Consider the following 25,504-nt stretch of genomic DNA (forward strand, 5'->3'; position numbering starts at 1 on the left):
GTTTTTTTTTTCCTCTTTGAGTTTGATTAGTTTATTTAATATATTTCCTCTTTTTATTTTAAATGCAATTATTTCATTACTAATCGCATGATCCAATGTCATGTCCACCTGTTCTATCTCCCTGTAAATACTGAGACAAAGTAATTATTTAATATTTCTGCCATCTCTCTATCACTGCCTGTGGTATTATCCTGTCCATCCCTTATTGGCCCTATTCCCATCCCGACCTTCCTTTTTTTATTGATGTGCTTGTAAAATATTTTACTATTTTGTTTTATCTTCCTTGATAATTTCATAGCTCCTCTTTGCCTTCCTAATTGTTTATTTGACTTCATTCCTAATCTCCTCATATTTTCCCTTATCATGCTGTCCCCTGCTATCTATGTATTTAATGTATGCCTCTTTCCTTACCCTCAATTTTTCCCTTATGGCTTTATTCATCCATGGTATCTCATTAGTGTTTAGCTTGTTCTTGTTGAAGGGGTTAAAACTTAGATTAGCGGCTTAACTGACTAGCTGGCTGATGTAATAAAGGAGAAGTCTGGCAGAACAAAGACAGTTGCTGACAGTTGGAAAAAGAATATTACACGATGATTGGGGGAGTGAAAGAAGGCGAGGAGGCCATGCATTGAACAATGGGCCGCCAGTCAAGGACGTGCGGTCAATATTTGGAATGGAAGGAGAATAAATGAGATAAACAAGATGTGATTTGCGAAGATGTGGTTAAGAGCTAAAGAGTAGAACAATGGCAGATGTGGAAACAGGGCAAATGAGATAAACAAGATGTGTTTTGTGGAAATGTGATTAAGTGTACTTGACTTGGACAATTAATTGGCCAAGACCCGAAGATGTGAAGGAAACAAGATGTAAGATTGTATATAAGCCAACTGCTCGAATGTAAAAATTAGACTCTCGTCTCAGCTATGGCTGAGAGAGCCTCTCCCTGCACGTACTTGAATAAAGATCGCTTGAAACCAGTACACGCTCGTCTCCGTCTGCTTTGGGGCAGAGAGAAAACCCCCAACATTGTTTTTTAGCAGAATATATTTTTCCTGGACTCTGTTGAACACCGTTTTAAATGTTTCCCATTTCTGTTCTATGTCATTATTTGCCAATATTGTTGTCCATTTTATTTTCCCAAGTTCTATTCTCAGCCCCCTAAAATCATTTTTTCTCCAATCTATTACCCTGGTCTTCATCATACTTATGTCCTTCTCAATTATTATTTTTAAGTGTATTATATTATGGTCACTATTGCCTATATGTTCCCCTACTTTTACTTCTCTTATCTGCTCTGATTCATTCCCCATTACTAGATCCAAAAGTGAATCCTCCCTTGTTGGGCTTTTTACATATTGGGTTAGAAAGGAGTCCTGTACACATTGTAGGAACTCCATTCCCTTATCCCCTTTACCTAGCTCTTCTGTCCAATTAATATTGGGGTAGTTGAAATCCCCCATGATTATTATTCTATATTTTTTACTCATTTCCCTAATTTGTTTGCATATTTCTTCCTCCACCTCCCTTCCACTATTAGTTGGCCTGTAGACTACCCTTATTAGTATGATTAATCCTTTATTATCTTTTATTGCTATCCATATGGATTTTATTTTTGTCTTGCTGATAGCTGCGTCACTTTTTTCTACTGCCATTATATTATCCCTAATAAGTACAGCTACTCCACCTCCCCCTTTTCCCTCTCTATCTTTTCTAAATATTTTATACCCTGCAACGTTTAATTCCCAGTCCTAATTTTTCTATAGCCATGTCTCAGTAATCCCTACTATGTCTGGTTCCTCGCAACACATGATTGCCTCCAGCTCCCCTGTTTTATTATGGACACTGTGTGCATTGCTGTACAGACAGTTTAACTCTTTTTTAATAGCAGTTCCTTTCACTTTATGTTTAACCATCTTTTTACACTCCTGTTCTATAACTCCATTTATTCCCTGGCCATCAATATCCTCCCTTACCTTACTCTTTCCTATGCTCTCTTTTCTTGTTTTGTTTATATTTAGGCTGGTTTCATTTCTTGTAGATCCCTCCCCCAATCTTACTAGTTTAAAGCATTTACACCTCCCTATTTACCCTTTCTGCTAGGTCACGAGTATCATCCCGATTCAGGTGGAGCCCGTCTCATCGGTACAGCTCCTTCCTGTCCCAGTATTGGTGCCAGTGTCCCATGAAAAGGAACCCTTCTTTCCCACGCCAGCACTTTAGCCATGTGTTAATTCTCCTGATTTGACTGCTTCTATGCCAATTTGCACATGGCTCAGGCAATAATCCAGAGATTACTACCCTCGAAGTCCTGTTTTTTAATTTAGCTCCTAACTCCCGATACTCCTTCAGCAGGACCTCCTCTCTATTCCTACCTATGTCGTTTGTTCCGACATGGACAACAACAACTGGATTTACCTCCTCCCTTTCCAAATTCCTCTCCAGCTGCCTCGAGATAGCCCTTACCCTGGTAGGCAACACACCCTTTGGGATTCTCATTCTTGGCTGCAGAATATGTGAAAGAACATACTCTTCCTGCATTACAAAGCAAAAAAGCTGAAAACTAAGGCCCACTTATCCTGGTGTTAGGTTAATAAATGATTATTATAGCACTTGGTTAAATATTAATGAAGATGCAAAGTTATCAAAAACTCAGAATTCTTAATATGTTCCTTATGGAAATATTCCAGAAGAAATGTTAATGGAATATTTATTTAAATTAGTTTCATATAATACTGAATTGTACCCATGATAACTAAATTCAAAGTGCTTGACCGTAAACATTGCTGGCATCACAAAAATTCAAACTATATCATGTCTAAATATGCTCGAATATATGACGTTGTATCACAGGTTTATAAATAAATACAAAAAGGGTGCAATTAATGTATGGTTTCCGATTTGAGTTTATCACTACTGAAATCAATATGAATAATAACAAATCATGCTTTAGGAACTCAACAGAGAATTTACTTACAAGATAAGTTCAGTCATAATCCACTTTATTGCGGCGAAGAAGACATAATAAGGCTGAAGAGAAGTAACTGAATTAGTTCAAGCAGCTATGAATATTCCGTTCTCCATTAGTACCAACAAATCAGAAAATGGTGGAATTAGTTTATGTCAAGATGTGGATTTCACTTGATCTTAGACATAAAAAGTTAAACTTTAAAACAAATTATACCAATAAAGTTAACTGCAAAGAAGACAGCTAATGTTGCTAAAAAATTAAGACATTATAGGGTAAATTCACTGATCCCTGGCTCTGTTGTGTTCAAAAGGAATTTACCTTTATATGTATTCTTTTTTTATTCATTCTCAGGATGTGGCATCCATCTTGTTATTCTTTGTAGTGGTTTGATACAACCGAGTGGCTTGCTAGGCCACTTCAGAGGGTAGTTAAGAGTCAACCACATTGGTGTGGGACTGGAGTCACATATGGGCCAGACTGGGTAAAGACAGCAGGTTTCCTTCCCTAAAGGACATGAGTGAACCAGTTGGGGTTTTACGACAATCTGATAGCTTCATGGTCACTTTTTTATTGATACTAGCTTTTTGTTTCCAGATTTTTTTTTTAACTGAATTCAAATTCTCAAACTACCATGGTGGGATTTTAACTCATGTTCTCTGGATTATTAGTCCATGACTCTAGATTACTAGTCCAGTAACATAACCACTACAGTACCGTACCCCTAAAACTATTTAGCATCATTTTATAATTTAAATAAAACTGCAAACAATGAAGGCATAAGATTTCATTGCATATTCTATGTTCTTATATTTAAGAATGTTCAGGTAAGGAATTAATTAGGTGCATCCAGAAGCAATAATGTAATACACACCTGCTGTAAGCAGGAACAATATCATTACTCAAAAGAGGATTTCAAAACTTAAAAACAGTAACAGCCTTCCTATTCATATTGACAGTTTTCTAATGCTGTATAAATTAAGTAGATTTTTTTCCTAAGATTGATGAATCTAGTTTGCAGATTTAATATCGGGAACCTAACCATTTTTGCTTAAAATTGGTAAACACCCACAAAAGCACAAAGTCTCTGATTTGTTTTGTTCACCCATCAATCTCAGTATATGGAGCATTACTGTAATGCTCACTGTACTTACATCCAGTAAGCTATGTGCACTGTCGCTATTGTCTACGGTTGTTCTACACATGGCTTGGTAGTCATAAAGTGTTACTCTAAAAAAGAAAAGCAGAAAACTACTTAACGGGAAAAGAAACAATCAGATTTTAAAAATCAAAATGAAAAACAATACTTCAATAATGGACCATCATAACTTAAAATAAAGGAACTGAAGAAAGCACACAAAATGCAATAGATCAAGGCATCGTAACAAATATAAAACATTATCACAATAAAACATTGGAATGTTCTTCCACAAGGGATTGATGAATATTTTCACCAATAAAACTTTTTGTCAAGATAAGGAAAACTACAGTTTAAAACATGCACTAATTTCTGTGCAACAGACTGAGATAGAAAAGCGTTAGATAACTAAACTTACATGGAACAGGTGCCACTTTATCAAATCCAAGTAAATTGTGAACTACAGCAGTTTTGTCACTGATCTTGGACCAGTTGGAGTACATAATGTACTCCTAATTTAATAAGCATACGTTTTGAGGTATTACACAGTTATGAATAGGCTGCTGCTAGTGTGCTATTTTATTCTATTGACATTATTTTAAAAAAAAGAAACACAGTTATTTGTTAGCATCAAGCTTGCATTGGTGACCCCTGTGCATAGCTTCTATCCAATTAGTTATTAGTTCTTCCCATTACAGTACTCAAGCAACACAAATCACAATGCTGGGGGCATACTATAGACCCCCAAACAGTCAGAGGGAGATAGAGCAAATATGTAGGCAAATTTCTGAGAAGTGCAAAAACAATAGGGCAGTAATAGTAGGGGATTTCAACTACCCTAATATTAACTGGGATAGAACTAGTATAAAAGGTATAGAGGGCGCAGAATTCTTAAAATACATTCAGGAGAACTTTTTTAGCCAGTACATAGCTAGCCCAACAAGAGAGGGGGCAGTTCTGGACTTAGCTTTAGGGAATGATGAAGCTGGGCAGGTGGAAGGGGTATCAATGAGAGGGTATTTTGGTGGTAGTGATCATAATTCAGTTAGATTTAGCGTAGTTATGGAAATGGACAAAGATAGACCAGGTGTAAAAGTTTTCAATTGGGAAAGGCCAATTTTACTAAGCTGAGATGTGATTTAGCAAAAGTGGACTGGAAACAGCTACTTGAAGGTAAATCAGTGTCAGAGCAGTGGGAGGCGTTTAAGGAGGAGATAGTGAGGGTTCAGAGCAAATATGTTCCCACAAGGAAGAGCCCCCTGGATGTCAAGGAGCATACAGGGTAGGATAAAGAATAAAAGGGAAGCTTATGTGGGATAACAAGAGCTCAATACTACAGAAAGCTTCGAGGAGTAGAAAGTGCAGGGGTGAAATTAAAAAGGAAATTAGGAAAGCAAAGAGAAGAGAGGGCATGAAAAAATATTGACAAGTTAAATCAGGGAAAACCCAAAGATGTTTTATAAATACATAAAGAGCAAGAGGATAACTAAGGAAAGAGTAGGGCCTATTAGAGACCAAAAAGGTAACCTGTGTGTGGAGGTGGAAGACGTGGGTATAGTTCTTAATGAATACTTTGCATCTGTCTTCACAAAAGAGAGGGACGATGCAGACATTGTAGTTAAGGAGGAGGAGGAGTGTGAAATATTAGATGGGATAAACATAGTGAGAGAGGAAGTATTAAGGGGTTTAGCATCTTTGTAAATAGATAAATCGCCAGGCCTGGATAAAATATATCCCACGCTGTTAAGAGAAGCATGGGAGGAAATAGGGGAGGCTCTGACCATCATTTTCCAATCCTCTCTGGCTGCAGGCATGGTGCCAGAGGACTGGGAGACTGCTAATGTTGTACCGTTGTTTAAAAAGGAAGAAAAGATTAGACCGAATATTTCCTCAGTCAGCCTAACCTCGGTGGTGGGCAAATTATTGGAAAAAATTCTGAGCGATAGTATAAATCATCATTTGGAAAGGCACGGATTAATCAAGGACAGTCAGCATGGATTTATTAAGGGAATGTAGGGGACATGATTAAGAAGTTGCAGATGATACAAAAATTGGCCGTGTGGTTGATAATGAGGAAGAAAGCTGCAGATTGCAGGAAGATATCAATGGACTGGTCAGGTGGGCAGAAAAGTAGCAAAGGAGGGACCTTGGAGTGCATGTCCACAGATCCTTGAAGGTAGTAGGGCAGGTAGATAAGGTGGTTAAGAAGGCATACGGGATACTTTCCTTTATTAGCTGAGGCATAGAATATAAGAGCAGGGAACATAAGAACATAAGAAATAGGAGCAGGAGTAGGCCATTCAGCCCTTCGAGCTTGCTCCGCCATTCAATGAGATCATGGCTGATCTTCTGCCTCAATTCCATTCACCAGCCTTATCGCCATATCCCTTGATTCCCTTAATAGTCAGAAATCTATCGACTTCTGTTTTGAATATACCCAATGACTGAGCCTCCACAGCCCTCTGGTAGATAAGGTGGTTAATAAGGCATATGGGATACTTTCCTTTATTAGCTGAGGCACAGAATATAAGAGCAGGGAGGTTATGCTAGAACTCTATAAAACACTAGTTAGGCCACAGCTAGAGTACTGCATACAGTTCTGGTCACCACATTACAGGAAAGATGTGATTGCACTAGAGAGGGTACAGAGGAGATTTACGAGGATGTTGCTAGGACTGGAGAATTTTAGCTATGAAGAAAGACTGGATAGGCTGGGGTTGTTTTCTTTGGAACAGAGGAGACTGAGGAGAGATTTAATTGAGAGTTTCCCAGCTGGTGCTGGAAGAGGGAAGGCTAGAGCTGGGGAAGCTCAAGGATTCCTGTGGGGCCCAGAGAAGCACTCCTGCTCCTCCTAGCCCACAAGATTTCCTCAAAGACATAGTTTTAAAAAACATACCGTCACCTCTTCTGGCCTCTCTGCTGCCTCCTGCGAGGTGTTGCTGGCTGGTTTAGCGCCGTGCGGGCCTCCCAATTTTTCTAGTTAAAAGCTCATCCAGACACCGATTACATCATCAGACCGCGACTTTTGAATACTAAGTGGGCCCCCACCTACCTGTCCCGACTGTCCTCTCGAACTATTTTTTTGCTGACTTAAAATAGCATCGGGCATTTGAACACAGTGCGTGCTCCATGGCCGTCATTTTAACTACCCACCCACCCCATTCGCACTGGGTGGGCTGAGTTAAAGTCAGGGATTTATTACTGTAATTATTATGTAAAATTTCAGAGGATCAGATTTCTGTACGGGGAAACATTAAAGATATGACCTTGATAATCACATACAGTTTTATTTGTTGAATATTTTATCCTTATAACAAAAGTTTGCAATGATTGTCATTTTTTGAATATAACTTTTATAAAGTGTTTCAAATGTATCCATGTGATTTCTTTATCAGCGTAGATTATTCTTACCGTTTGAATGAGCCCATCATTAATAGTTTATTCATAACGGCTCCTTCCACCGCACCAAAAAAGGTTCCAGTCTAGGAGGAAAAAAAGCAATAAATAATCTAAGAGGAGCTTAGGCCACTATGGAGCTGCAAAGAATAAAATTGAAAGTGACAAAGACTAGTGTTTGACATGTCCTAATGTGACAGTTACAAAGATAGGTTTTGGAGAGTTCATTAGTATTCAGAAATCACAGAAGGCTCAGCAGTCAAGATAAGTTATGATAATAATACTCTGCATGAAAGGGCAGATGAGGGAGCATATACAACAAACCGGTGAATTATAGAACAGACCATTTTTTAAAAAAAGAGACAAAATAAAATTCATAAAAGAATATGAAGCAATCTGGATAACAACTTTTAAACTGCTATGTGGCAATCATTTATTATATTAAGAAAGAGCTATGTTAGTGTTCCATAAAATGAATGGTTCATACAGCTGGTATTGAATATCTGATCTGTCAAAGGGAATAGTCATTTTTATAAAACGTGCTTTCTAGTATTTTAAGGAAGAGATTGAAATACAAATCTCAAATATGAATCGAAAATACAATGTTGGAAGTGACCACTACTTGAAATGTAAAGTGTGATTATAACCAGACTAAACGCTAGAATTACTGCAGAAGCTGGAAGCATCTCTACTCTTTGTTAGAGGACAAACCAACATTGATTTTGGATGGGGAACTACCTGGAGTCTTCTAGGAAGTTCACATCAGCAAAATGTTAAATCAAATGGATGTTAATATATAACAATGTTTGACCTCTGTCATTGTATTTTTATAAACCAGTTTACTCAGATTTTGTTGAGTTAGGTTTCCTCTAAATTAACGACAAATTAATAATTACTAACAGGATTAATATTCCTAATCTATCGAACAGGAAGAGGGATCTTTGCAGAATTTACAGTATTTACAGCCATAGCAAAGATAAGGCATTGGTAAATTCAGCTAATCTAGAAATAACTTCCTGGCCTAGAACTTTTAAAATCTCAGCTATTAGAGTGCAATGTAGAATCTTATTATACTATTAGTTTTATGTAAAAGTAAATGATTGACTGTAATCTCTATCTTAGTCAAAACTGTATATGTGAGGAGAGGGCAGTATTTCTGTTATTAGGGGAGATCATCTAATTAATCAGGAATTCTGAAAATTTATTGAACTGATTGTCAATTTTCAAAGATATTGGCCCAGAAATTTGGGTCGGGGGCTTCCCGCGGGTGCAAGCCCCTGACCTGCACTTACTTAGCGCGCCGGCCGTTGAGCTGTGGGCCCGCGTGGGATTCCGATCCTGGGCCTCCTCCAACTGCCGGCGCGCAGTGCTTGCGTATCCCAGGGGCGCAGTTAGTTCGATGCGTCCCCTGGGATCACATGGGCCATGGAGAGCCAATGGTAGCAGGGAATGCTTCATTCATAAGTTTGACAGGAAGAGCTGTCAAACCTATAAATACTATAAGCCCCAAAACATCACTAAATCTTCAAATAATTTTTTTTTAAATCACATTTTTAAAATAACTATAAATTACATGAAATAACTATTTTAAACAGTAATTTAAATTTTTGAAAAAATTAATTACATTGTCTAACGGGGCTAAAAGTAAACTTACCTTTCTTTAAAGTATTTAAAAATAATAAACCTGTGCAAAAAATGTTTTAATTTTAATTAATTCACCACTTACCTTGTTAAAAGCAGGCCTTGCGCCTGCTTTTTAAAAGTGTAACTCCTGGAGACTTACCCTCCCGGAGAAACCTGCAAAAAAAACGTAAGTTCGATGCGCACGCGTTGCCTCTCCTGCACACGCGTTCCACCTCTCAACCCCTTCTTTCAGGGGAATGGAAGTGCCGGTTTCCCGCGCATGCACGAAACCAGCACTTCCATTGGGCTTACGGGTGAGTACCCCGTGCGTACTCACCCGTGGAGATCCGAATTTCTGGGCCATTAATAGGTCAGTTAAATATTGTGGACCATAACAGTTGCCCAGAAAGACTGCTTTGATACAAATACAGTGCATGTTTATTTGTGTCTGATTATCTCCAAAAAAGTGTATTTCAAACTAACATCAGTCCCAAATATCTTTTAATTTTATGTAAAAAGTACATGTGTTTATTGCAGATATTGTTCTCAAATTTCCCTAAAGCTTTTGACAAGTTATGATCTAAAATGGAGCTCAACTGTCATACCACAAATCTTATTCCATTATCTTGTCTTTGTTTGAGTTTGGACATATAAAACAAGCACACAAAAGGTGCATTTTAACATTTATTTTAAAGGTAACATTTTGCAATTTAAAATATATTACTTATATAGTAATTTCAGCAAAAGATGACATTTGTAAAAAAAAAAATGGAAACATTTCCCCATTATTTACAGGACCAAATTCTCCCTTGAAGCCCAATGCTTAAAAATCCATTGTGATTCCTGAAATTCTATTTGTGTTACAATGGTTTCAGTAATGAGTTTAAGATGAATGCACACTGGTAACTCTCAGAAGGATTAAAATTCCAGAGTAGAACTGTTAGTGATAGCATTTGATTGGGCCAGCTTTCTGGACAGATAGTAATTTTTCAGAATTCCTGCAGCATAAGATACCCAGATGGAACTTGATCTACCAATCAAAGTGTCTTCCTGCTGAGAAAGACAGACTATTGCAATTACATGTAAATTATATTTAAAAGTAAATGTCAAAAGCTTACAGTAAATTTAATTTGCTGTGTGATATGTCTAAAAATACTGCAGAAATGGGAAATATTACCCTATCTCCTTCATAAAAGAGAATTTTGTTCACAGACAGGAAATTAATAGTCATCTTAAAAGAAGCCACATCAGCTAAATTTGAAACTGGAAGAGAATATTTACAAAGTAAAAATCATGACAAATGCGAACTGCTACTGTGGCCTAGAAATTTGATCGTCCTGCGCCCGGACTTCAGGCACTAAACGGGCGCGTAATCATCCAATATGACTGGCAGCAAGCGCGCACTCTTTACGAGCTGGAAGTGCACTGCCCGCCAGATTGGCTCGGGCTTCTCCATTGGTGACAACAAGTACGTTAGAACTATTTAAAGCAGTGCATAAAATATTCAAATGAGGGTCCTATGCTGGTTGGAGGACCCTTTTGTGATGTTGGGCTGCCCAGCACCTGACTCGTTACGTATATAAACTTGTCCAGCAAACCGTGGCATTAACAGGCAGGAGGGATCCTTCACCAATGTTATTTAAAGGGATCATCCACTACTTACAGGCTAGTTGCTGGTTTGCCATTTCAGGCTACTGGTTAACTGGTGTGCATTTCTTGGCCTGTTATCTGACTCTGGAAACTGAATATTGACTGCTGAGTAAGATTTTGCTGGCGTATTGCACTGTTTTTGGCTGCCTTCTAAACTGCTTGACTGCAGTCATGGATGGTCTGGTAGCACTACCTTTGGGGCTGGAGGAGAAGGAGGAGCAACAAGAACATAAGAAATAGGAGCAGGAGTAGGCCATTTGCCCCTTGAGCCTGCTCCGCCATTCAATAAGATCATGGCTGATCTTCTACCTCAACTCCACTTTCCTGCACTATCCCCATATCCCTTGATTCCCTTAATATTCAAAAATCTATCGATCTCTGTCTTGAATATATTCAGTGACTGAGCCTCCACAGCCCTCTGGGGTAGAGAACTCCAAAGATTCACCACCCTCTGAGTGAAGAAATTTCTCCTCATCTCAGTCCTAAATGGCCGACCCCTTATTCTGAGACTGTGACCCCTGGTTCTAGACTTCCCAGCCAGGGCAAACATCCTCCCTGCATCTACCCTGTCAAGCCCTGTAAGAATTTTGTATGTTTCAATTAGATCACCCCTGTCATCTAAACTCTAGAGAATATCGGCCTAGTCTACTCAATCTCTCCTCATAGGACAATCCCTCCATCCTAGGAATCAGTCTGGTGAACATTCGTTGCACTCCCTCTATGGCAAGTATATCCTTCCTTAGGTAAGGCGACCAAAACTGTATACAATACTCCAGGTGTTGTCTCACCAGGGCCCTATACAATTGCAGTAAGACGTCTTTACTCTTATACTCAAATCCTCTTGTAATAAAGCCCTACATACCATTTGCTTTCCTAATTGCTTGCTGTACCTGCATGTTAACTTTTAGTGATTCGTGTACAAGGACACCCAGATCCCTCTGAACATCAACATTTCCCAATCTCTCACCATTTAAAAAATACTCTGCTTTTCTATTTTTCCTACCAAAGTGGATAACCTCACATTACTCCACATTATATTCCATTTGCCATGTTCTTGCCCACTCACATAGCTTGTCTATATACCCTTGAAGCCTCTTTGCACCCTCATCACAACTTGCATTCCCACCCAGCTTTGTGAGAAAGACAGCAGAGCGCAGGATTAGCTGCAACAAAAGGAATGAGGTGGAAGGCACTGAGCAGGATGCCATGCTCACAGCGAGTATTCAGGGAGCACTTCTCCTACATCAGCTTTCCTGAGAATCAATGTATAAGGTGCCTTCGCTTCGCTGTCACCGAGCTACGTCACCTGCTGCAGCCACAACTCGAACTTCCCACCAGGACATGGACAACACTAGCTGTGGCCGTCAATGTCACCATGGCCCTTAACTTTTATGCCACAGGCTCCTTTCAGGCTGCAACAGATGGCATCAGTGACATGTTGCAGTTGGCAGTCTACCACTGTATCAGAGAGGTCACCGAGGCTCTTTACACCAGGAGGAACAACTACATTACTTTCTCCATGGAGAGCAAAGCAGGATGAGAGAGCGCTAGACTTCACCCGTTCGGTAGGCTTCTCCAGGGCGCAAGGTGCCATAGATGCACACACATTGCATTGCATGCTCCCCATCACCAGGGTTGCATCTTTATCAATCAAAAAGGATTCCATTCCCTCAACATACAATTGGTTTGCGACCACAGGCAACACATCATGCAGACCTGTGCCCGGTTTTCTGGCAGCGTCATGACTCATTCCTCATTCATCATGCACCAGTCCTCTGCGCTGCCTTTGTTCCAGCCAGGCCGCCAGGTTGCAGGCTCGCTATTGAGCGACAAAGGCCTTCCCCATCAGACTTGGCTCGTGACTCCTGTCAGGAATCCGGACACAGCTACGAGAGCCATGCTACCACAAGAAACGTGATCGAACAAACAATTGCAGTGCTCAAGGAACAATTTCACTGCCTGGACTATTCAGGAGGAACTTCGCAGTACACCCGAGCGGGTATCCAGATTTGTGGTCATCTGCTGCATGTTGCATAACCTTGCCATCATGAGGGACCAGCTCTTACCACCTGGGCAGCAACAAGTGCAGCAGGAGCAGGAAGGCAGGGGTGGGGGGAGAGGAGTAGGAGGAGCAGGAAGGAGGAGGAGCAGGAAGACAGGCAGCGACCACCAGTGTTCCAAACTGTCAGAGCTCGCAGAGAGCAGCTTACAGAAGTGCACTTCACCTAAACCATCCCTCCCATCCCCAGTGCACCAACAGCCCCACAATCCTTACCACTGCACCTACTACGACCATTTGATTGCCTTCCTTCAGTCCAGCCTTATGGGTCTTGCCCTCACTTCACTATGAATATAAACATCAACACCAAATCCAGAATAAAAAATAAATGTATCAAACAACTCAATTCCACCTGTATCTAATAGTCAACAGAAATAATTATGAGTCATCCTTGTACAAGCCCTTAGTGCCTGTCTTGTGTGCTTGTTTATCTATCCTAATGATGCGTTCCCCAGTGGCTACAGCATGAGAGGTGAAAGGCTGCTGAGCTTTCATTTAAGACACTTCAGATGGTTGTGGTGACGACCGTGAGCAGCTGTGGGCCTGGAGGTTATTCTTCCCTTCCCTGCATTGTTACCTCAGCAGTCCCTCAAGGATCTTGGCCCCCTCTTTGTCAGCTACAAGCTGCCCCAAGGATCAGTGCTTGGTCCTCAGCTATTTGCAATCTATATTAATGACTTAGATGAAGGGACTGAATGTAATGTATCCAAGTTTGCTGACGATACAAAGCTAAGTGGGAAAGTAAGCTGTGAGGAGGACACAGAGTCTGCAAAGGGATATTGACAGGTTAAGTGAGTGGGCAGTAAGGTGGCAGATGGAGTATAATATGGGGAAATGTGAGGTTATTCACTTTGGTAGGAAGAATAGAAAAGCAGATTATCTTTTAAATGGTGAGTCACTATTAAATGTTGGTATTCAGGGAGATTGGGATGTCCTTGTACATAAACACCGAGAGCTCGAATTTCCAAGCCCATTGGAGGCGGGTGTAAGAGCCATAAAAGCTTAAGAAAATACTTTAAAATAGTGGCTAAATGGCATAATACAGTTAATTTACCTGAACGACTTATTGTATTAAGAAACCCCCTATTTTCTTGCTCCAGTAGTATAGTCCGACACCCCCTTCATTCTTGCCACAATGGAACAGTCCCTAAGCCACACATGGGTGCAGCCATCTTACAGTTTTAAACTGCACGTGGTGAAAGAGGCAGAAGCTGTGAGGTTTGGAGCAGTACAGTTTTTGACCGTGTTCGTTTATACGTGTTTGCTTTGTAATTCTGTTTGTTAAGTGTTATAGTAAACCGTTTAAAAGACAAAGCTACGTTTGGGAACGTTTTATTTCGACACGCGTCTACTCGATGTTAAAAGCCCCACAGCCCAGTGGCCTGCCTGTTTGGAAACTAAGAAGCGCCACTACAGCGGGAGTGGTGGGAAAATTGCAGAATCGGGGGGCAGGAACCCATCCCGCCCCCAACCCACCTCCGTGCCAATGTCCCAGGAGGCGGGTATCCGACCTGTGCTGGGAGCTGCCTCCCCAAGGCGGGAAGGGGATTAGTGCCAATTAACTGCCTGTTAACAGGCAGCTTTTTGCCTATTCCCTATTTTTAGCCTTGAAGTGTGAGCTTCCCGACGGCTCCAAACCACGCCAAGTTAGCGAGGTGAACCGTCGGTCTGAAGGGGTTGGAGGGGTCGAGATGTCCGTTGTGCAGGTGAGTGATGGGTGCATGTGTGCAGAGGTAAGTGTGTGAGGTAAGTCTAAAGTGTTTTAATAAGTTTTACTTAGCTTTACTTTCTCTTGCAGGCTTCCTTCCTTCAGTTCTCGGGAGTCCCTCAGCTCACCGGCACAGAAAGCAGAATGGCCGCTGAACTGTCAAAAGCTGCAGCATTCTGCTTTCTGGTCTGGAGAGATCTCTAACTGAGTCTGAGTAGAAGGACTCAAGTTAGAAGACAGATTGTCAGTGTTTGACAGCTTCACAGAGCTGTCAAATGCTGATTTTTCATCTGTCAAAAGCTCTTGACAGATGAAATGTCAATCGTAACATCACCAGTAACCAGGTCTCCCTTAATTGGCCTGCTGAGCCCGCTGGGCAGGCTTAACAAAGTCAATCAAGGGAAAATAGCATGGGTTGACCACAAGTCGATGGAGGCGGGACTACAACCCAAAAAGTGGGAGTCCCGCCTCCATCACATCCCCATTGATAAAATCGAGCCCAGAGAGTTAGCATGCACGTACAGCAAGCAATTAAAAAAAAAATTAGTTCCTGGGATGTGGGCGTCGCTGGCAAGGCCAGCATTTATTGCTCATCCCTAATTGCCCTTGAGAAGGTGGTGGTGAACCGCCTCCTTGAACCGCTGCAGTCCGTGTGGTGAAGGTACTCCCACAGTGCTGTTAGGGAGGGAGTTCCAGGATTTTGACCCAGTGACGATGAAAGAACGGCGATATATTTCCAAGTCAGGATGGTGTTCAACTTAGAGGGAAACTTGCAGGTGATGGCTTTCCCATTAGGAAGGCAAATGGCATGTGGCCTTTATTGCAAGAGGGTTGGAGTATAAGAGTAAGGAAGACTTATTACAATTGTACAGGGCCTTGGTGAGACCACACCTGGAGTACTGTGCACAGTTTTGGTCTCCCTATCTAAGGAAGGATATACTTGCATTAGAGGCGGTGCAACGAAGGTTCACTAGATTGATTCCTGGGATGAGAGGGTTGTCCTATGAGGAGAGACTGAGTGGATTGGGCCTATACTCTCTGGAGTTTAGAAGAATGAGAGGTGATCTCATTGAAACATGTAAGATTCTAAGAGGGATTGACAGTATAGATGCTGAGAGATTATTTCCCCTGGCTGGAGAGTCTAGAACTAGGGATCATCGTCTCAGCATAAGGGGTCGGCCTTTAAGACTGAGATGAGGAGGAATTTCTTCACTCAGAGGGTTGTGAATCTTTGGAATTCTCTGCCCCATAGAGCTGTGGATGCTGAGTCTTTGAGTATATTCAAGGCTGAGATAGAAATATTTTTGGGTTCTAAAGGAATCAAGGGTTATGGGGATAGGGCAGGAAAGTGGAGTTGAGGTTGAAGATCAGCCATGATTTTACTGAATGGCGGAGCGGGCTCAAGGGGCCGTATGGCCTACTCCTGCTCCTAATTCTTATGTTCTTGTGTTCTTAAAGACATGGGGTCAGCTTCCATATCTACAATGATGACACCCAGCTCTATCTCTCACCACATCTCCGGACCCCTCCACTGCCTCTGTGTTGTCAGACTGCTTGTCCAACAACCGCTCTTGGATGTGTCGCAATTTCCTACAGTTAAACATCGGGAAGACCAAACCCATCGGCCCTGGTATTTATGGGGAGGCGGGAAGGTTGTGGGCGAGTACAGGAAAAACCGGCAAGGGCGGGGACGCGGAGGTCCTGCCGAATTAATGGTAGGACCTCATTGTAACTTCTTTCTTCCGTTTCCCGCCTGGCAGCCAGTCAAATTGACAGGCTGGTCGGCTACCGGGCGGGAAAACCAGCGGCAGGAGGGCGCAGCTGGGGATTTTGGGGGATGGTCCCAGCAATCAGGAAGGAAAGAGCGAGATATTGGGACTTGTGGGGGAGGAAGTGGAGGTTGCCGATCTCGGTAGGGGAAGGAAAAGCCTGAGGGAGGCTGAAGGCTTTCTTGAGGGGCTACGGGGAGCACTCCTGCTCCTCCTGCCCACAAGGAGTGCTGTAAAAGGAACTTTCTTCTTGAGCCGACAGCTCCCTTTTACTGCCGGGTTTCCTAAGCCCTGGGAAACCTGGCCAGCAACTGTTAAATATCAATCAGGCTCCCAAATGCACTGTGGGAGCCTGATTTAAATATGTCTCTAAGACCGCCGTAAAAGCGGTGGCAAGCGTATACGCAGTGGGTTAGGAACGCAGGCCCCATTTTAACATTTTTAAACCTTTCCCGCCCGTCGTGGGTGGGTTAATATTGAGGCCATTGTCTTCAGTCTTTGCTACAAACTAGGAAGAGCAAAACTAGAGGCCATCAACATAAGATAGTCACCAAGAAATCAAATAGGGAATTCAGAAGAAACTTCTTTACCCAGAGAGTGGTGAGAATTTGGAACTCGCTACCACAGGGAGTGGTTGAGGTGAATAATATAGATGCATTTAAGGGATAGCTAGATAAGCACATGAGGGAGAAGGGAATAGAGGGTTATGCTGATAGAGTTAGATGAGGAAGGATGGGAGGAGGCTCAAGTGGATCATAAACACCGGCATGGACTGGTTGGGCCGAATGGTCTGTTTCTGTGCTTATATATGCTACGTAATATGTAAAAAAACTCTGTCGCCTCGCCATCAATTCCATCCCCCTCCCAGCTACTGTCTCAAATTGAACCAGGATGTTTGCAGCCTCAGTATCCTATTTGACCCTGAGCTGAACTTCCTACCCTTTCCATCACAAAGACCGCCTAATTCCACCTCCGTAACACTGTCTGCTTTTGCCCCTGCACAAGTTCATCTGATGCTGATGTCTTCGTCACTTCAAGACTCGACTATTCCATTGCTCTTCTGGCTGCACTCCAATCAGCCACCCTCCATAAACTTCAGCTCATTAAAAAGTCTGCTGACCATATCTTATCCCACACCAAGTTCCACTCAATCATAAACCCTGTGCTCGCTGACCTACATTGGCTGTCAGTCCCCTAATACCTCAAATACAAAATTCTTACCCTCATGTTTAAATCCTGTCAAGGCCCTCTTAATATCTCCTTCTTTAGCTTGGCATTCATTTTTGTCTGATTACACTTCTGCGATGTTCCTTGGGGCATTTTTCTATGCTAAAGGTGCTATATAAATGCAAGTTGTTGCTGTTCATTTTGACATTCTTCCTCCTCCTGGCCCCACCAAAATCTTTTTTTTAATCTACCTATGAGAGCCTCCGCTTCTTGGCTGACAGTTTCTACTGAGTGGAGCGTCCACGGCAGACACTCTCCTCGTAGGTGTAAAAATAGCTTGGAGGTCCTAACTACGTAATGAGTCCCTGATTTCAATGGATTTATGAGGCTCCTGGCTGAGTCAGGCAGGCACCTCAGCCGCCTATTAAACCAGCAGCGGGAAAATGGAGGCTGGACAGAATAGCAGCGGTAGGTCTACTGCTTTGATTTTATCTCCCGTACTGTCCAGTTTCCACTGGGAGCTAAAATGAAGCGAAAATCCCCCATTCCCCCTCTTATATTTTAAGCCAGTAGTGTCTTGATTAAAAAAAAGTACAGTACTTGGCATAACTTTTTCATTTGTTTACAAGCACATAACACAATGCCTTACGTCAGTGCGTCCCTTGTTTCAATGTCTCCCTCACCAAATACAAAAGTTATTGCCCTGCAAAGGAGATAAGGCACCTTTTTATGAACTAAAGCACATTTGGATTCTTAAATGATTTAAAACCATACTTTTGCTGAATGTAAAAGATCAATGCCAAAATGAATTCAGGGTGTTTAGGCATTTCCCTTAACAAGTTCCATTCTCTGAGTGGAATTATACATGTGATCAAGTGGAAACTAAGTTCTTTTGTGAGTTGAGACATAGATCAGATTGCTCAGCTGTAATGTTGGGCTTGCTTTACATTGTGCCAGCAATTAAACTTAATTCTGCCTATTCAATCCTGTCGACTACATGACTTTGAACCTGGGTTATTCAGAATAGTCTTGAATACACTGTGATTTGATCAAAATATAGTAACAGGCTTATAAACAACACAATTTATATGGAATATGTGTCTGCATTATTATTCTAAAACAAATACATACAGCAGTGGAAGTTAGCCGAGGAATCTGATGAATAATGAAAAAAAACAAAGACTGCCTCAATTTTATTTTAAGTGCTCCTTTCTTCATTAAATGTGAAACCTGTTTACAGGATAGTATTTCAGTAGGAAATCTGATTATACAATCTCCAAATCAAGGCACAATGCTTGTTGGAAATAGGAAACACATGGATTTGCTCTTTAACAGGGATATTTGCATAAAGACCAACTTCCCTCCTTCTAACATAGAGGGAAAAATACTAATTTTGTCTCTTTTGTATTCAACCGGATACTTGACCTTCAGTTCATTAATAGTCAAAGTCCGCTTTCTGTTTTTAATTCCATTTGGGGTTGTGGGTGGGGGGAGGGCGTTGAAGAAACATTTAACCATTCAACTATGTCAAATATTTTGACCTTTCTGTATTTAATGTAACTGTTTACTTAAAAAATTATTTATCAGTTTTTAGGAATGTTTCCATAAGAAATCAACAGGTGGATTGAATTAAAAAATACAAAATCTCTCAGTTGTTTCAAAAGTCTGCATTTCCATGTGGAAAACAAATCCTATGTGTAATTAAATCCATTCTTTAACATGCTGATGTTATACACGTACTACATTTTACAGCTCTTACACTGACCTACACGCGGTATCACTTAGATCATTTCAAACACTAGTTGATCTTTCACGGTGTTGCTCAGAGAAAAGTATTAAACAAAATTAAACAAAATATTACAAATCATGTACTATGTTATCACTTATTTGTACTTTATTTCCATTATCATTTTTTCCCCTAATATCTAGCTTTCAACCCTCAATTTGCTTTTCTTTTGAGATTCTTTCCATTGCTTTAGGCATATTGACTGCGCTATTTACTGGGAGGCAGGGTGGATGCGAGGGAGACCGAAAACAACCAAACAACTCGGCAAGGCCGGGGACGCGGAGGTCCTGATGAACTTAACGGCAGGACATCATTGTCATCTTTTGGATCCATTTCTTGCCCGGCATCTGTTCCAAATTGACAGCCTGGTTGGTGGCGGGGTGGGGAGGAAACCACTGGCAGGAGGCCGCAGCTGGGGACCCTTGGGGACTGTCCCCCGGCAATCAGGAAGGGGAAAGTTGGCCATTGTGGTGGGCGGGTGTGGGAGGGGAACAGAGGACATCGCGGCGGGGCGGAAGTGAAGACCTCAGGGATTGAGGGGGGGAGGTCGGCGAATGGGAGAGGGAGAGAGAGACCATGATCAGTAGAAGAGAGGCCAAAGGCTTCCTTGAGGGGCCAGGGCAGCACTCTCTGTATTCTGGCCAACATTAATCCCTCAACCAACATCACTAAAATAGATTATCTGGTCATTATCTCATTGCTGTTTGTGAGACTTTGCTGTGCACAAATTGGCTGCCGCATTTCCTACATTACAACAGTGAGTTCAATTCAAACAGTAATTTTTGGCTGTAAAGTGCTTTGGGTCATCCTGAAAAGTACTATCTTTTATTAAAGCGCTAAGCATATGAGTACTTTATTTTTAAAAAGGCGGCAGAAAAGAAAGTGAATGGTGAAGTCCAGTGGCACAGGGTTGAGGGCAGCATAACAAATCAAGGAGGGGCGGGGAGGGATTCACATGGGGATGGATAATGCAGCAAGAGTGGGCTTATATAGGGAACAAGATCAGCCTGAGTGGGCCCTACACATGAGGAAAACAGGCATGGCAGTGGGCGGTATTGAGGAACCAATTTTGTATTTGAAATAATGGGGTGGATTTTCCCCCAATCTGGGCTACTGACCAGCAGAATGCACCACCGGCCTCCCAGTAGTCCCGCTGGTGGGCCCGGTCCATTTTGAGAACCAGGCCTCACTTGCATCAGGCTGGTGGGCTGTGGCTGGAAACTGAGCACCACGGGGCAGCAAGCTGGCTTCAGGCTGCCGCAATACAAGGCCGCCTGGCTGGCTTCCGGACAGGAGGAAGGTAGGTTCCTGGGAGAGAACCAATTGGCATAGGGGGGTGGAGAGCTGGAGTGGCAGAGGCCCAGGCTGAGGTTGCGTGGCCGGTTGGAGCAGACATTAGAGGACAAACATATTCAAGTGATTTTATTTTATTGCAAAATATTCCTTTTATTAGAATATGCCATGGTTAGTTATATGATATAATAGATATCACAAGCTCATCACTCTTTAGTTATTCAATCAGCTTCATTTTTAGACACATTGGCTATGATTTCGCCGACCGAGGTGGGTCCAGAGGGGCCGGGTTCGGTATCGCGGTCCCAACCCGCTGCCTACTGCAAGCCCGCACTCTCCAAATGATTTTACGTTAATAGGGCTTGTTAAGCCCGCCCTGCGAGGTTCGCAGCCAACTCATAGGAATGAGGGTCTGATGACGTCATTTGATGATGTATCATCAGCCGGTTTCCTTAAAGGGACTATGTCCAAATTGATCTTGACAGTTCTACAGCATTGAGGTGCGGCAAACACTGACAAGCACTGCACAGAGGTGCACGGCTGCACCCAGGCCCTCCCGACTCCCTCCATATGCTTATAGAGGGAGTCACAGCACGCAGGGAGGTTCTCTTCCCTTCACATGGGCGGAAGAGACCTCCCCAGGAGACCAACGCAGCCTGGATGCACATTGCACAGGAGACACAAGCAGGGATGTTGTCAGAAGGACCAGGCTGCAATGGCGCAAGCCTTTCAATGATCCCAGTAGATCACGAAACGTTACTGCAAAGCCACACTCAACCTCATCCTGCTGTACCACTCATCACATCCCCATCACTCTGCCTTCCCTACCCTACTGCTGCACATCCTTACTCACACCAACTTACTTTGCACCTCCACCAATCCCTCTCTATCTACATTATCACTTCCCCATCTCACTAGCCACCCCTCACACTCACCTTCATCCTACTGCAAGCATACGAACTAACAACACACAAGGTTAGGCACCTGGGTGGTTTAGCCAATGTTCATGTGAAGTTTCTGTTAATGTGTTGTCAAACATTAAAATCTGTATTTTCAACACTTTACCCTATTAAACAGATTTGTGCTCACCTTTGGAGGTGTCTTAGTGAGTTCCAGTAAATATTGAGACAAAACTCTCCCCCCCCCCCTCCCAATGCTGATGAGTGTGAAAAGAATGGCTTGGACATTGCAGGGATGCTTTATGGTGCTGGTGTGCGGTGGTGCAAACCTGGCGCATCATGTGGCAGCCAGGGTGTACAGCGTCAAGTGAAGTAAATCTGGCCACAGTGAGGCCATCCCTGGCATCCCGGGCAGCAATGCTGTCAGGTGCTGATGCCCTGTGTCCCTGTGTCCTGTGCAGCATCAGGTGATTGTGGAGAAGGTTGGTATTGTTGTTGGTGTGCCTGGTGATGTTGATGTTGGGGCTGATCGTGGAGGGATTCAGAGGACCAAGGTGAGATTTTTTTCAAAGGCACTGATGTTGCTGGAATAGATGGCAGCTGACGTTGAGATGACAGAAGTGATCTGTCAATGGTGAGAGAGCTTGCTCCAAGGAAGTGACAGTGGCTAGAGAGTTTACTTGAAACACTTCCAAACTGCATACAGCTCAAAAGTGTCTTCCAAGTCCTGAAGGCTCAAGCTTCTGACATTGGAAAGTGAACAGCTGTGAAATGGTAGCTTTCATACCACTTTTGCAGCTGTCACCTATTCATAGCGATGGGGAGACATAGAGAACCTGACATACTTACTTGATGTGATCTCCGATTGAAGTGAACCTCATTAAAAAAGTGGTAAAATAGAAATAGGCTGGCAAAATAGTAGTTAACAAGCGCTTAACAAGCATTTAACTATCTTAACGATAGCAAAATACTGCAGATGTTGGAAATCCGAAATAACAACAGAAAATGCTGGAAAAACTCAGCAGGTCAGGCAACATCCGTGGAGAGAAATTTGAGTTGACGTTTCGGGTCGAACCCTTCTTCAAAACTGGAAAGAAAAGAAACTAGATCGAAGGCAGGGCTGCGATCGGACAAAAGAATAAAAGAAACACAAGAAGTAAAAGAGATTAGAAGCTAGACGAGATGGTAATAGGCTGAGATTAGGTGTAAAGTGTACTGGCAGGGCAAAAGATAGCTGCCAGGTGTGAGAGAGAAACAAAAGGAAAGGGGGGGGGGGGGGAAAGGAGTGGAACAATTACGAGAGAAAATGAAATGGGGGCCGAGCTTATGATCTGAAATTGTTGAACTCGATATTGAGTCCGGAAGACTGCAGAGTGCCTAATCGGAAGATGAGGTGCTGTTCCTCGAGTTTACGTTGAGCTTCCGTGGAACAATACAAGAGGCCAAGGACGGTGAGGTCCGAGTGGGAATGGAGCGGTGAATTAAAATGACAGGCGACCGGAAGCTCGGGGTCACCCTTACGGACTGAACGGAGGTGTTCCGCAAAGCGGTCACCCAATCTGCGTTTGGTCTACCCACTGTATCGGTGCCGTTTCCTGCTCTCGCCCCGAACTTGACAATTTCATTCACTTTGCCTCCAATTTCCACCCTTCCCTCACCTTCACATGGTCCATCTCTGACTCTGACTCTTCCCTTCCCTTCCTCGACTTCTCCGTTTCCATCTCTGGGGATAGGTTATCGACCAATATTCACTACAAGCCCACTGACTCCCACAGCTACCTGGACTACACTTCCTCCCACCCCGCTTCCTGTAAGGACTCTATTCCATTCTCCCAGTTTCTCTGTCTCCGCCGTATCTGCTCCGACGATGCCACCTTCCACACCAGTGCTTCAGACATGTCTTCCTTTTTCCGCAACCGAGGATTCCCCTCTACTGTGGTTGACACTGCCCTCGACCGTGTCAGTTCTATCTCCCGCACTTCTGCCCTCACCCCTGCCCCTCCCTCCCGGAACCACGATAGGGTTCCCCTTGTCCTCACCTTTCACCCCACCAGCCTCCACATTCAACGGATCATCCTCCGGCATTTCCGCTACCTCCAAAGTGATCCCACCACCAAACGTATCTTCCCCTCCCCTCTCAGCATTCCGCAGGGACCGCTCCCTCCGAGACACCTGTTAAGTCTGTGGGTTGTATTATAAATAATCACAGACTCCACTGTTAACAAAATAAAACACGTCTTTACTATTCAGAGGCTCGGGCGATTCTGCCCTAGTTAACGTATCACAACCCTTATATACTGGTGTGGTCACTATCGGTATTACAGTATACATGAGCCAATAGATAGTGCCACCCTAAAGTAGTGCTCTTAAAGGCGAACGGTTACATTCTATAGTTCCCTTAAAGGTAAACGGTTACATACACAACACTCCTCCCTTCCTAGCTTATTACTTACAGAATCCCGTTAACATACAATCTTCAACTTTATATAAACAGTTTGCAGATATACTCTCGATGGAGTCAACGTCATATAACAATTTACAGATATACTCTCAATGGAGTCAACGTCATATAACAGTTTACAACATACTCTCAGTGGAATCAGTTTACAGGTTCAGTCTCTGTGGGAACAGTTCATAAATTCAGTCTCTGGTATTAATTCGTTCCAAACAGCATCCTCCATAGCCTTTTTTTTTTTTTTTTAACAGCTTGTACTTTCGTCCTGTTGAACCAGCAGTGCGGACTTATACAACCCACTGGCTGTCTTGATAATGTCCCTGGATTTTTTTTTACAAATTTAGCACCTTTCGTAGTGTTCGGACTGAGGTAGTAGAAGTAATAATATTTTAAACAGTTATTATTTTCTGCTTCTTCTTTTTCTTTTCTGCCTTTTTGAAACTCTCCGAGCTCTTTTCCCGGCTGCCATCTGTAGCGCCACCAACTCTCTATGTTCCTTAGACCTTAAGTGCTTCCTCAGGATTTCAGCACTTTGGGAGTTCCCATCACAATTTGGGCAGACCACATCCTCATAACATTCGGTGTCACTCAACAGGTCAAAACCCTTCTTCAAGCAATCATATTCATCCTGCTCTTCCTCGGATGTCTGCCCTTCCTTCCCTCCTGGCCTCATTTGTGCGTTCAATCCTTTCCCTTCCTTCAGGGATTTCGTTATCAGGCTATTTAATCCTTCTACTGAAGTAGCTGTTTCCCCATTCTCCTGTTCCCCTGGACGTAATTCAGCGTACTCCTCCATTTCATCCATCATTTTCTCCAATGCTTTCATCTTCTCTTCCTCTTGTACTTTGGCTTCCAGTGCTTGGAGAAGTTGCGCCTCGATGCTCTCTAGCTCATGTTCAGGGCCCATTCCCAGTTGAAACTGTTCTTCAAGTCGGTCAACCTCGGTAATTGCCGCCTCATATTTGTCTTGGGCTTCCTTCCATATTTTTATGAGTTCTGCCATGTCTTTCACCTCTACATCCTCATCTATGTATGGAACTTCTACCGATGAGTCTGTCTTGGCCCTGAGCTCCTCAAGAATTTCCTGCAGCCTTTGGACTTCTTGCTCATGTTCAACCTTTAGTTGCTCATATACTTCCAACGAAACTAGCTTTTCGGAGGTTGCTGAGTTAACCCCCTCCAGAATTGTAGTCTGGGCCTGTTCATACTGTTTTTTCAACTTCTCGCACTCTGCTTGTAAGGAGTCGTAGAGAAGAACTGGAATAAAATCCTGGCTTCCTGAAGATTCCTCTTCATTTGTTTCTTTCGCAATTTCCTGTTGGAGTTCAGCCAAGGCTGCTATGCTATCTGCCTCTCGAAGTCTCACTGCCATCAACTCTTCTTTATTCTTGCAGTCCATCTCAGCCATTTCCCGTTTACTTTCATTTAACTGAGTTAGTAGTCCCTTATTTTGGGCTGAGAGATATTGCACCTTCTCATGTAGACCCTTGCACTCCTTCTCTGCTTGACATAGCTGATTACCGCTGATTTGGTTCTGCGTTTCAAGTTCCAACATCCTTTGCTTAGCTTCTTTCAGTTTCGCCCCTATAAGCTCCT

At 42.7% G+C, this 25,504-nt stretch overlaps 1 protein-coding gene across 1 annotated transcript in view; it reads right to left on the reverse strand.

Annotated features, from left to right (window-relative positions):
• The window catches only part of cacna2d3a (calcium channel, voltage-dependent, alpha 2/delta subunit 3a), a 1,196,772-nt gene that overhangs the window by 112,432 nt on the left and 1,058,836 nt on the right, over window positions 1–25,504 (reverse strand). The window contains exons 30-32 of the mRNA XM_086001643.1: window positions 7,515–7,585; window positions 4,120–4,195; window positions 2,975–3,027 (exon numbers count right to left, since the gene is read on the reverse strand). Of these exons, the coding sequence (XP_085857769.1) occupies window positions 2,975–3,027; window positions 4,120–4,195; window positions 7,515–7,585 (200 nt within the window). The remainder of the gene's footprint in view (window positions 1–2,974; window positions 3,028–4,119; window positions 4,196–7,514; window positions 7,586–25,504) is intronic.

The sequence above is a fragment of the Somniosus microcephalus genome, chromosome 11, assembly GCF_052327205.1.
Source record: "Somniosus microcephalus isolate GS21.2 chromosome 11, FLI_Smic_1.0, whole genome shotgun sequence".
NCBI classification, from domain to species: domain Eukaryota; kingdom Metazoa; phylum Chordata; class Chondrichthyes; order Squaliformes; family Somniosidae; genus Somniosus; species Somniosus microcephalus.